The following is a 14,107-nucleotide window of genomic DNA, read 5'->3' on the forward strand; positions in this document are numbered from 1 at the left end:
GAAACAGTAGGAGAGGGGGCATGCAGCAGGGGGCCATCTCCTGCTTGTGGGCTTTCCAAAAGCAACTGGTGGGCCACCAGGCTTTTCTTTCCTCTCTCTCTTTTTAACTCCTACAGTAAACAGCAGTGCTTTAGTAAGGCTATGAGGGAACCTAATTAAGTACAACCCTGAAGTTTGTTAGAGCTGTGAACCCTAGCATAAGAATATAACTATCTCCTTCGTGTTGCTTCTGGTTTTGTTTTGGAAAATATTTGGAAAAAAAGTTAAGGAAAGTTCTGATATTTTGTTTTATGTGTTTTAATTGGTATACATATCCGTATTATATAATTATATCTGTCTAATCTGTCATTATGGTGGAAACTAGATTTCAGAAAAACAACCAAAAGATTAATATAAATCCCACCCCATTTGATCAGAAATCTGTTTTAGATTTCTGTTTACCTCTGGAAAATAGAAAACGGGGGTAATAACTATACCTCCATGAAAATCAAATTTAGGAACTATAACTCCTATAGATAGCTATCCTCAGATAGCTATCTTAGATAGCTATCCTCAGCTGATTAGCCAGAATAGTGTCAGACAACAGGGGTGTTCAGTAGCTTCTCAGAATGATGAGCACATAGGTAATTGGTCAATGGACAAAGATTTATAAAGCAATTTAATGTTTTCAGATGTTTTGAATCATCCATTGAATCAATACATCTCAACCTATTCTAACCCTGAAACAATTGTATAGTCTTATGGACAATCCTCTACCCGATAATAACGAAATGTTTACATATACAAGTTTCTTTGGGATCAGTTCATTCCACTCAGGTCTATGAGAAAACATTTAACAGATTGATTTGTTAGGAAAGCAAATATCAAGTCTCAAGGCCAACATAAAGTTGATTTTAGATCATATTGAAGCAGGAATTCTTACTGTTGCTCCTTCTGCTAAGATGACCAAAATAACTCCTGTTTGGATCCTGGACACAGACATGCCCATAGTCCAACCCTTAATTTACAGATACCAAAGGGGCAATGAAATGTTTACATTTTACATCCTGCTCTTCCTCCAAGGAGTATATCAGACTGGAAGATGCATAAGGAACAGGATGTAGCCATCCCTTGCCAATGTAGTCATCCCTTGCCAATCACGCAAGCAAAACAACACAGTTGGCAAGACTTGATTCTCTGTGGAAATCTGTGACAGCTGCACACCCCTGCAGGCCCCCCCAGAACCTGTGCCATTTTCTCACCCACACCCAACAAGAGTGGCCTGGTTTAGGAGAGGTGTTATCTGCTGCAAAGGTGTGCACCAATAGCAGTCACCGTTACCAGGGGCCCAGGCAGATGGAAGGTGGAGGGCAGGGGGTGCCAATGCACCCACAGCAAGGGCTCTCTTCTCCAGAAGCAGAAAAGAATATGCAGCTGTTAAAGGCCCAGGCCACAGGTTGCCCTTGCTGTGGCCCCCCAGCAGCATTTCCAAATTAGTTCTCTGAAAACCAAAGTGAGGATATCTAATGCCAGCAGACTGCTAATGTGGGGGTGAATAGCTTAATTCCAGCACACCTGCCCCTCCCCGGTGTACTAACTCCACAATGAAGTGAATCTGGGTGTATGTACATTAATGGGGATGGTTTGTGCTAATACTGCGATGGTGATGGGTTTGACCCACTGTGCTCCCCATGCAAAAGCCTTCTGATTGTCTGGAAGGTTGCTCATTAACTTCCTAGCCAGTGGGGATGCTTGGGTGAGGGGGTTGGTATGTGGGAGGAGCCTTGACCTGCTCCGAGAATGGGCTACAGATTTTGAACTGGGGGTGGGTGGGTTCCTAGGCTGCCCTTGGCCATTCTAGAGCCCATACCTGCTTCCTCCCTATAAGCAGACGACAAATCTGTCATTGATGCCCTCCTCATTTATCCTTGTCCTTATCTACTGCCCTGCAGCTGCCCTATTGTTTGATGAGTCTCACCATGCTTTTGTAGAATTTTTAGTCCATAGTCTTGATGGGGCCTCGAGGGCATGAGGGCAATGTCCCTGCACCTGGCCCTATTTTGCTATGTGGGGACTGTTTACTCACACACATTCAGTCCTGCATGAGCATGCATGCAGCGGCCAGCCGATCGCATACACCTGCCCCGATCCCCAGTCACATAATCCAGGACACCAGCTAAGTGGGCAAAGAGGCACATTTTAAATGTGGTGATTCTCTTTATTTAGCAGGAGGAGAGTAACTGTCCCTATCCACCCCAACACAGTACCTCCAGTAACTGTTGCTGGTGTCTATGTTTCCTTTTAGATTGTGAGCCCTTTAAAGAACAGGGATCCATACTGTATGCATGTATGCATGTATTTCTCTATGTAAACCGCTTTGGAAACTTTTGTTGAAAAGCAGTATATAAATATTTGTTCTTGTTGTGACTGTTGTTGTTTGGTGGCCCACAACCTCAAGTTTAGCATAGACACCCAGCTACTCCAAACAGTCATGGAGTCTCAGAAGCCTTTGGCCCCCACAACATCTACAGGTGGCAGTGCCACTGGCAGCAGTCAAGCTGCGGATGCCTCCAGAAAGATCAGAGTGAAGTTCTGGACCAACGCAGAGACCAGGGTATTTGTAGAGCTGTGGACCAGTGAGGGGGTGCAGAGCCAACTGCAGAGCAGCTTCTGAAATGAGACAACCTACGGCTGAATCTCTGACCAGAAAGCCTCCTGTGGGTTCCACCACACTGCAAATCAACACAAAGAGAGGCTGCAACATCTAAAAAAAAACAAAATTCAAAGAGGTCACCATGCACAATAGGATGTCCGGAGTGGAGCCCAGGACAATGGCCCACTACGACATGCTGGCCTCGGTGCTGCTGGAAAGGAGGACCAGGGTGGTGCCAGGCACCCAATCCCAGACAGGAGGCTGAGGGCCAGCCAAGCCACTCCAGCCTTACAACAGGAGCAGTTATTTGCACCCCACCAGGTGCACGCACAGGCCCACATGCACCCAGGCTCATTGAAGGGGACCTTCGGGGCCCCACGGACTGGGCACTTCTTATCCACCTCTCAAATGCCCCAAAGACACACACACACACACCCCACACACAAATGGGTCCTCATGCAGGTTCCACATCTGTCAGCCCTGTGAGCCTGTAAGGCAGCAGGCTTCCACCCCTGTGCACAACGAGGGCTTTTCCCCACCACAAGCTGCTCTCCATCAGCCACCCCAGGGTGGTGTGCAAGTGGGAGAACAGCCCTCTGGTGCGCCCCACCACCACCAGTTGGAACACACCACTCCAGACCAGGAGCCTTGCATCCAAAGTTCTCAGGGGACACATGCAGAAACGCACTGCACCCACCTGCTCCTCCCCTCAGAATAAGAAGCCCACAGTGAAAAGGGGCCCCCGTGCTGTCAAACTCATGCCTGGGCCACCCTGGAAACAAGAGGAATACAGAGGAGACCAAGGGAGATGGTCATGCAGAGGCCACTGCTCCTGAAGGGTCAGGGTGGGGGATTCAGAGGAAACCCCCATCTACTCACTAGCAGGTTTTCTAGAGTTCCTCTGACTACATGGCACTGCATGGGAGTATCATGCCTTGTTGCAAAAGTATCAGGCCTTGTTGAACCCCACGTTCCATTGCCTTGTTTGTTGAAATGTTGTTCTAAACCCTCCCAGACACAAGTTTGCAGACCCCAAAACCACAAGCTTTCAAGCCAGCACTGAGCTTGCATTGCTATACTTACCTGGCAGGGGAGATACCTTGCTCATGAAGGCGGTTTTCCCAGGGTGAAGCTCATCCATTGCAGTGTGGGTGTGCTGAGCCCTGCGAGAGCCAGTGTGGTGTAGTGGTTAGTGCTGGACTAGGACCGGGGAGACCCGAGTTCAAATCCCCATTCAGCCATGAAACTAGCTGGGTGACTCTGGGCCAGTCACTTCTCTCTCAGCCTAATCTACTTCACAGGGTTGTTGTGAAAGAGAAACTTAAGTATGTAGTACATCGCTCTGGGCTCCATGGAGGAAGAGCGGGATATAAATGTAAAATAATAATAATAATAATAATAATAATAATGCCCCCCACACACATTTGAAACCCCCAAAAGTTAGCTGTCGTCCTCTAGAAATTTTGCAAAAAGGATATTGTATTTGCGCTTCTTTGAATAAATCTATTTTCTTTGTTCTTTAGACTGGTGTTGATTTTCTTCATTAAAGCCCTCTGATCCATCCCCACCATCCAACAGAAAAGAGTAGAGGGAGCCGGGCATTAAGTTGCATGCAAGGTCTTTGAGAGCGCCCCAGAAGGTATCCATGAAGGAGGAGGAAACCCATCAAAAGCTTCTTAAAGCACTTAAAGGGGAGTTAATGAAGGGGGGAGACTTGCCCCTCCAACCTAAATGTGTCTCAAAGGCTCCCTTTACAAAGAGGTAAACCAAGGTCCATAGCACTTAATTCAGACAGAGGGCCCATGTTTTTTGGAACCGAGGGTAGGGAAATTAGGTTTTAAGTCTTCCAAAAAACAGAGAGATTTTTCAAGGGGGCCAGAAACAGGCCATCCCCCTATGCCCCATTGGCATTAAGTTGGAGGGGATGTGTGCCTGGCCTAGAGCCTGCTGTCCTGAACGATGCACCTTGCAGGCAATTCAGGACTGATGTACCCTCCCAGGAGCAACGCCCCTCTGTCCCTGCCAGTGTGCCATCACATGACCTCTGTCACAGCAAGAGAGGAAACTGTTTGCCATGGTGGGCACAGCACCCCGCATTTACCATGCAGATAGTCCTCAGCACCACAGAGGAGAAAGCAACAGAGCCCAGCAGAGGACTTCTGCGGGCCCAGCAGGGCTTGGGGCCCCATGGTGTGGCAACTGCCTCTGTGGAGACTGCAAGGTGACCAGGGTCTCCATGAGGTTCAAGGGGCTTACTGGGCACTCAAGGGCAGCCATCGAAGCCATTGGTGTGAGCTTTGTTGATGTGAGCTTTTTGTTGGTGTAAGTTTCTGTTGGGAATTCTCTCTAGTAGGAGAAACCCTTTTTCATTATAGCATAGTGCACAGAGGCACAACACAGCGGAATTTAGTCAGGCATGCGTGTATGCCGAGAGTAAAGTAACTTGGAGCCAATTCATAGTTTCAAATCAATATAAATGGTATTTATAAGAGAACTCCATTCTGAATAGGAAAGTAAGGAATTAGGATCTCTAATCTATCTATCTAGCTGGATGTAGATGGATTCTGCATCTCTGCACACATGGTGCAGAGGAAAGGAGCTTGCATGCTGCAAGGTAGAAGGAACAGGAAGAGAAGAGGGAGAGAGGAAGGAAGTGCAAAGCAGGAAGGAAGGAAGTTAGTCCCTAAGAGTAGCAATCTACATTCCAAAGGGATAGGGTCAGAGCAGAGCAGGGATGACCAATGTCTTGACCCTCTAGCCCTCTGACTCACTAGTCTGTCCTCCACTGTCTTTGAGACAAGAGACAGCGCAAAGTCCTTCACTTCCAGCAGATCCCCCCCAGCCCAATTTACACATAGGCCTAGTTTCTACAACAAGGCTAAGGTGGCTGTTTTGGTGTTGGTGTTTTTGGTGTTGCTGTTTTTGGTGTTGGTGTTTCAAAGTTGGTGTTTTGAATGTGTCACCAGGAGCCAATGATCTAGTTATAGGAAAAGGCATATAGAGTTCCCTCTTAGGTAATTCACTACGACTGTCATGTTTATGTTTGGTAAAGATTCAAGGGGCCAAGGAAAGACGAATGGCAATACCTTGTATTGGTACAGTAAATCTTGCTCCCTATATAGAAACACAGGTATTTCCTGTGACCTGAATGGATAGAGATATTAATGTAGGTGTCCTTGAGGTCTATGGCCTCAAAGCACACAGCTTGGAACAAGAGTTCCAGAATGCTGATAAGAGAAGTCATCCAAAAACAATGGTAGTAGATTAAATCATTGAAATCATGGAAGTCTAGTATGGGTTTCAGTCCTCCATCCTGCTTGGGAATTGTGAAATATCATGAATAGAAGCCAGCACTGATGTTCTCATGCACAGCCTGAACAGCGTCATAAGAACATAAGAACAGCCCTGCTGGATCAGGCCCAAGGCACATCTAGTCCAGCATCCTGTTTCACACAGTGGCCCACCAGATGCAGCTGGAAGCCTACAGGCAGGAGCTGAGGGCATGCCCTCTCTTCTGCTGTTACTCCCCTGCAACTCGTACTCAGAGGCATCCTCTGAGGCTGGAGGTGGCCTATAGCCATTGATAGACCTCTCCTTCATGAAGTTATCCAAACCCCTCTTAAAGCCATCCAGGTTGTTGGCTGTTACCACATCTTGTGGCAGATAATTCCACAAGTTGATTATGCATTGTGTAAAAAAGTATTTCCATTTGTTGGGCCTAAATTTCCTGGCAATCAATTTCATGGGATGACCCCTAGATCTAGTGTTATGTGAGAGGGAGAAGAATTTCTATCCACTTTCTCCACACCATGCATGATTTTATAGACCTCTCTCATGTCTCCCCACAGTCATCTTATTTCTAAACTAAATAGTCCCAGGTGTTGAAGCTTTGCCTGATAAAGTTTTGTGCTCTAGGCCCCTGATCATACTGGTTGCCCTCTTCTGCACCTTCCCCAGTTCTAAAATGTCCTTTTTTAGATGTGGTGACCAGAATTGTATGCAGCACTCGATGTGTGGCCACACCATAGTTTTGTATAAAGGCATTATAATATTAAGTATAATATTAATTATATAATTTTTATTTTCAACCCCCTTCCTAAGGCTCCCTAGCATTGAATTGGCCTTTTTCACAGCTGCCACACATTGAGTCGATACTTTCAATGAGCTGTCCATCATGACCACGACCCCAAGTTCCCTCTCCTGGTCAGTCACCGAAAGCTCAGATCCCATCAGTGTATACTTGAAGTTGGGGTTTTTCATCCCAATGTGCATCACTTTACACTTGTGAACATTGAACTGCATTTGCCATTTTGTCACCCACTCCCCCAGTTTGGAGAGATCCTTTTGGAGCTCCTCCGTTTTGGATTTCACTACCTGAAAGAGTTTGGTATCATCTGCAAATTTGGCCACCTCGCTGCTTACCCCTACTTCTAGATCATTTATGAATAAATTAAAAAGCACTGGTCCAAGTACAGATCCCTGGGGACCCCACTTCCCTCCATTGTGAAAACTCTCCATTTATACCTACCTGTCTTTCAACCAGTTAGCAATCCCTTATCCCATGCTTGCTAGGTTTTCTCAAGAGTCTTTGATGAAGAACTTTGTTGAAAGCTTTTTGGAAGTCCAGGAATACTATGTCAACTGGATCGCCTTTATTCACACACTTGTTGACACTCTCAAAGAACTCCAACAGGTTCGTGGGGCAAGATTTGCCTTTGCAGAAACCATGCTGGTTCTCTCCCAGCAGGGCTCAGTACCCTCTGCTGTGAAGACGGACACCAGGAACATTGCTTGGGTTGTCTAAGGCTATATGTTTAGAGATCCATAGACTTAGGTGCTGATTTCATCTTCTGGACCCACTCCAGAGAGTCATCAATCTCCTTCCCACAGAAGTTTTCCCCATCAAAGGGGGGATATTCAATCTTTATCCTAGCCTCAAGGGTAAGACAAGTGGATGTTAGCCAGGCGCGCCAGGGAAGGGCGACTGCCACTGCCATGGTTCTAGACATGCAATCTGCCTCGTGACGAGCAGAATGTAGTTGTTTTGTGATCAGGAGACCTTCGAACAGGAAGATCATCGCTGCCTTTCTTTGATCTGTTTGCAACTGGCTGATTAAGGGCTTCAATTTCTCCAAAAGAAAATGAGTGTATCTTGCCTTGGTAGTTTGCCATGTGTAATTATTGTAGACTAACTGTTGCATAAATTCTCTTGCCAAAGGCATCCAGTTTTTTCCCAATCCTGGTCAGCCAGTGTAGTTAATAATCTCTGGCGAGAGCCCTGATAAGAAGACTCCACTACAATGGAGTTTGGTTTAGGGTGCTTACACAGGTAACTTGCATTTTTATGATATTCTAATTTTATGGAGTGGGATGAATTGAGGCAGGTTTTCTCCACTCCCCTTTTACCAGCTCAGTGACTGTGGGTAATAGTGAAATAGGGGTAGGGGACCCAGTTTGAATAAGACCAAAAACTGGGTCTTTTGGTTCCTGAGTGATTTGTTGCATCTCTAAACCCAAAGACAATGTCATCCGCTGCAACTGTTCAGAGTAAGGGCAACAGTCATCTGAAAAGGACACCTTCTCATCTCCTGCCATATAATCTGAGGGAGGGGAGCCATGTGGGAATTCTGATTCATCCTGTACCAAACGAGTCGCTATTTCTCCATCAGCCTTGTTAGGATCTGGGGCATTTGGCCATGTCAGTGGACTGTCATCCCCTGCAGGGGGCAGGACCAGCATATCTGACCTCAGAATTGGATTTTTTTTTGTGTTAGTTCCTTTTTAATCTTTGGACTTCAAGGCCTCACCTTTATCAGGGCTTGTTTTCCCTTTCTTAGATGTGGTTATTCTATTGGCATGCCCCGAGTGAGAGGTAGAGGGGGATCTGTGATCCGGAGCAAGAGTGGTAATGATGCGGGCTATGTCTGTTCTAAGATTCCCTCTCCCATTCCTCGGTAACCTAGCACCTGGACTTAAAGAGCCTCAGACAATAATAATCTGACCTTGGTTTCTCTAGTATATACTCCACATGTAATTTCTTGTGTCCCATCTCATAGTAGTCAAGAAAACAGCCACATCCACAGCGATCACATATGAAGTTTTGGATTGGTTCCTCCAGTATAGATTCCACATGGGGTTTCTGGTGTCCCATTTCATAGTAGTCAGGAGAATAACCACATCCATAGCGATTACATCTGAAGTTTGGGAGTGATGGTATCTGTTGTGCTCCCATTATTCAAGTGAACACTTACAGTCATATTCCCTGTCATAACAGGGGGATCCTGGGTCAGAGTTAGGGGTGTGCATGGTCCGGTGCCCCCCCGGTCCGGCACGGGGGGGACTGTTACTTTAAGCGGGGGTGGTGGTAGTACTTACCCCCCCGCGCCGCTCTTCCCCCTCCGGCGCTGGTCTTTTGAAAAATCTTCTTGGGGCGGCAGAGTTCCTCCCTGCCGCCCCTGCCCCCATCGTTGTTTGTAAAGGCTTAAAAGAGACGAGTGCTAGCAGCGTGCATGCGCCCTCTTCGGCGCGCGCGCAGCAGCGTCAGAGACGAGCGCGCGCGATAAGGAGGGTGCATGCGCGCCGCTAGCGCTCATCTCTTTTAAGCCTTTACAAACAACAACAGGGGCAGGGAGGAACTCTGCCGCCCCAAGAAGATTTTTCAAAAGACCAGTGCTGGAGGGGGAAGAGCGGGGGGGGGAAGTATTACCCCCCCCCCACTTAAAGTAACAGTCCCCCGCCCATCCGGACCGCCGGACCGGTCTTTTCTATTGTGCCCGGACCGAACCGTGCACACTCCTAGTCAGAGTCAGTCTGCTGTGGCTCTGGGTTAGGACTGGGTTCTGCCCTAGGACTAGGTCCAACCCTAGTTCATTATCAAGTTCGAAATCCTGGTCGAGACCAAAGTTGGGGTTTACATCATCTGCTGAGTCTGAGTAATGGGGGAAAGCATCTCTGAATGGGGAAGTTGCAATTCGCAACTGTCACCGTTGCTTTTCTTGGCTTAGGCTTCAGGATAGATTGTGTAGCTGAAGTATGGTCTGACTTTTTCTTTTTAATTTGTTTTAATTTCGAAGGCTCCAGCGGTGCAGCCTTCGAAACCAGATCAGGAGCCTGGAGGCCTTTTGGATCTGCCTCCGCTGTACCTGGCATTTCTGACAGTGTCTTCAGAAGCAAGTATCAGGCTCCTTAATGCCAACATGGGGGATAATGGGATGGCTGTCATGGAAAACCCATTTCCAGAGTAAAGCGTGGAGTCCTGAGGCGTGGTTTTTACAGGCCTGTCTGGTAAACGTTTGGCAGATCCTGTACTGATCTATGCAGTGTGCGTCCCCCAAACAAACAAGACACTCAAAGTGACAATCCAAAGTGGGGAGTTTGCTGGAGCAAGATGTGCAATGTTTAAATGCACCTCTAGCAGCCATAGGCTGCACTAGACGGTGGGAAGAGGAACAAAGTGGGGGGAAGGGCCCCACAAATAAATTCAAATTGCTAATGGAAAGCCAGAAAAACAAGAAGATAGACAGCAAAGCAGAACAACCAACAGAAAAACTAAGGGAACAATTAACCGGAGGTTTTTTGTTTTGTTTTGTTTTGTTTTGTTAGAAGAAACTCTCTCATGAACACAGTGAGATGGAAGGATCTCTGATGTGACTGCCGTGGCAGTCAAAAACAGACTGAGGGGAACAGGCGGAAATGTACGGTAAGGAATATTTATGGGGTAGAGTTACCACCAAAAGCCATTTCTAAGTTCTGGAAGATTCCAAGACATTTTCTGTGTGTGCGTGAACACCCTAAGTGTGAATGACAACTGGACCACTGCACAGAACATTTGCTTTGCACAATACTATAATTCAAGGCAGGGGTGCACAAATCAAATACCCTGGTGGGTTGCAACCAACCACAATGTGTTGGGGGGGGAGGAAGGTCAATTTTCAGTGCATAATTACATAAAAATAAACAATATTAATAAAAGCAATTATTAGGTACTTATGGATCTCCACCTGCCCCCCAACAAGGGACCTACTCTTTTAACCAAGGATAGTGGCCTGTTCCTCTCCATCGGGCAATTGGAGTGCAGGCCAGCCCCAAACAAATGACAAGTCCTCTCATCTCCCTAATTCACTGTTGCTTTTAGGCTGCAATCCTACGCATGCATACTGGGAAGTAAGCAGTAATGGGTACACAGTGGGATTTATTTTCATGTAAACATAAGGCAGTTTCTGGAGAAGATAGCCCCTTAGAGAAGAAGAAACTTCCCCAAAAGAGTGACTCTCTGCCTTCCTGGAGTGCACTCTGCCTGTGTCTGCCTGATGCTGCTACTGCTGCTGTTCCAGCCCAATCCATCCGTACTCAGTTGTTGGTCCATTGCTATCATATGCATCTCATCGAGCAAGCAACTGCAATGAGCTGCTACTGTTCATCAGTTGGGCAGGCCAAGAGCTTTTCATGGCTCCTGCTGTTCCTGCAGAATATTCCTACCTGGGGGCCAGCAAAAAAGCTCCCATGGGCCAGATCCAGTTATTATTGGATATTAAGACCAAAATATATTATGAAGTCTGTTGGTGAGCATTTTAACCTCCCTGGACTGGTCTGCAGCCCATTTGGGGCCTCTCCAAGCATGCTCAGAGAGGCCCGAAATGGACTGCAGACTGCCCCATGTGTGAGGTCATTTGGGAGGGAGCCGGGGAAGAAGAAGGAGTCCCTGCTGCTGCCTCCGCCGCCATCCCCAACCACCCACGCAGCCAAAGTTTTAAAAGGTACTGGTGCAGTCATTTAAAATGGAGTCAGGGAAAGAGAAGGATGCCTCCACTGCCATTGTAGCCACCTCTGCAGCCATCCCGGCACAGCAGTGGTTTACTTCCTAAGTATTGGGTTATATTTATTTATTTATCAGATTTGCCCCAAACTTTCGTCTCTGGGTGGTTAACAATAACATAAAAGCAAGTTTAAACATATACAAAAACTTGAAACAATTTAGATAATTTGAAATCAAACACAGATTAAAAATTTAAAAAGCTGAAAAAGCTTGGGTGAAGACGTGGGTTTTCAAATGCTTTTTAAAAATTGTCAGAGATAATAGCAATATTTGTTATAATCCACAAAAGCTCATGTATTAAAACATCAAACTAAAAGGTGCTGCGATAGACAGACAGACAGACAGACAGACAGATAGATAGATCTCTTTTACTAACATGGCATATCACGTATTATTACACAATTTCATACAAGAAATATGTTAGTATTCAAGGTGCCACACGGCTGTTTGTTGTTCCTAACTTTTCTAGAAAGCCAAGTTAAATTAGGCAACAGGGTTGTGCTACTGGGCCATGAAAACTCTCCACCATTACTTTCTCACATTCAGTAAGACTCACATTACCTGCATTTTGACTGCAATTACCACAGAAATGAGATCCTTATCCAATTCTTTCAACACTACCAGTTTCTTCAACGTCAAGCTGCACAACCTGAAAATTAAAATAAACATCCAACATTGTTATTCCTGAAATTGAACCTTTGGAAAAGAAACAAAACAAGAAAAGTGAAAGACAACAAACTGACTTGGAAACAGCCAACCAAAAAGGATACAATGGAATCCTCTAAATCAAGTTGGCGAAATATTTAAAATTATAAAATTCCTTACACATGTCTCAATTTAGAAAAAAGCATACCAATCTCATATGGCAACTATATATCTAAGTTGCCTGTTTATTATGCAAACTTGCTGTCTGCATAACAATATTGTTTTTAAATAGTCTTTTTATTTTTAATATGGAAAAGGAAAATTATAAGAACTTGCATAAGAAAAATTTGAAATCAACAAAACGACAGTCTGCTAAGTGACCAAATAAGGACATTAGGAATGGAGATGGAGCACAAAATTATACTATTAATAATTTTGTACATTAAATCAGTGCAAAGCCAAATGAAAATATAATTGTGATACTTAAAACAAATACACACACATACATGCACAAACACATGCACACAATGCAAATATACATACATGTACACAGTCACATAGTACAGGATATATTTACTCAAATCCTTCTCTGTTCATGAGGGCTTACTTCTGAATAAGCCTACACAAGACTGCAGCATCCCTTCCCCCACCCCCGCATTCCCCCAACATCCTTTCTTGTCTGTCTGGCAGAGCGTGTCGTGACTCCCTCCACTCTCAAAAATACCTCACAGTTGATAGTGTCCTACTGCCCACCCAACACTGTCAGAATGCTAACAGGAAAACTGCACTTGACTTTTATAAGGAGGTCTCATTGACTTCAACTGAGTGACTTTAATTGTACCTATTTTGTAAATAACACTGAGATAATCCCAGCCTATTCACAAACCTCAATTTATCCTACAATTCAAGCTTGCTAGCTTCTCTCTCCTACCTCCTAGGTGGAGAGAAGTATCTGTTTTTAAAGTAGAAAGGGACACTGGACTTACCATGAAGGATTCTTTTTCCCTGTGTCTGAAGCTCATCATTGATGGGTGGTGGACTGAGCATGCTTTAGAGACAGGTCTGTAATCTTGTAATTCTAACTTCCTGCCGCCAGGAGCACCTAGACCCCAGTTCCAGGACTGTAACAAAGAGCAGCACATGAGAGGAGAGAGAAATCTGGATAGGTGATTGTTTAAGAGAGAGAGAAAGGAAAAGAGTAACATTAGAGAAAAAACATACATGCAGTGGAGCTATGTCAAGGGCAAGCTACCATCTGTGAACCCTAAGAGCTGACCACCCAAAACCGCTGAGTGCCAGAGAGGCAGTGCAATCCAGACAAGAACAGAACATGAAGGAATTTTCAACAAACACCCAGGTACATCTGAGCAGACATGATGAGCTCCAGACACAGGGGAAAAGAACCCTTCACAGTAAGTCCAATGTTCCTTTTTCCCCTATGCTGGAGCTCATCATTGATGGGACATGCCCATGTAGACTAAACCGTGGGAGGGGGATGGACCAGACTACATGCTGGAGCACCCAGTGCCTCAAGGCCACCTGTGATGTAAGGAAGGAAGAAATCTTGTAATGGCGTATAAAGGGCATAATGGAGGACCATGTTGCCTCCCTGCAGATATCCAGAAGCAGAGCATGTGCTGAGAAGGCTGCCAAGGTTGCAGCACTGCGAGTGGAATGAGCTGTGATTCTTCCAGGGATGGGAAGGTTAAGAGTCTTATAGGTAAGACCAAAGCATTCCTTGAGCCAATGTGACACGGTTGCTTTAGTGACCTTGAGACCCAGAGAGGATGGTTGAAATGCTACGAAGAGAGAGTTGGAGCTGTGTAACTCCTTCATGCGTCTGTTGTAAATACGAAGTGTCCTGCGAATGTCAAGTTTGTGCCATGCCTTTTTTTATGGTGAGCTGGAGCGTAGCAAAAGTAGGGAGAAGAACAGTATCTTGAGAGCGGTGAAAGGTAGAGTTGACCTTGGGTAGGAAAGTGGGGTCCAGTTTGAGCTCCATGGCATCAGGTTGG

General features: G+C 45.8%; 1 protein-coding gene across 11 annotated transcripts in view; it reads right to left on the reverse strand.

Annotated features, from left to right (window-relative positions):
- The window catches only part of PACS2 (phosphofurin acidic cluster sorting protein 2), a 256,899-nt gene that overhangs the window by 220,952 nt on the left and 21,840 nt on the right, over positions 1 to 14,107 (reverse strand). For all 11 annotated transcript variants that reach the window (XR_008306723.1, XM_053248447.1, XM_053248442.1 and 8 more), the window contains exon 2: positions 12,009 to 12,096. Coding sequence is in view for 10 of the 11 variants with exons in the window: in XM_053248442.1 (XP_053104417.1) it covers positions 12,009 to 12,096 (88 nt within the window). In the remaining variant the exon portion in view is untranslated. The remainder of the gene's footprint in view (positions 1 to 12,008; positions 12,097 to 14,107) is intronic.

This window comes from Hemicordylus capensis, chromosome 4 (assembly GCF_027244095.1).
Source record: "Hemicordylus capensis ecotype Gifberg chromosome 4, rHemCap1.1.pri, whole genome shotgun sequence".
NCBI lineage: Eukaryota > Metazoa > Chordata > Lepidosauria > Squamata > Cordylidae > Hemicordylus > Hemicordylus capensis.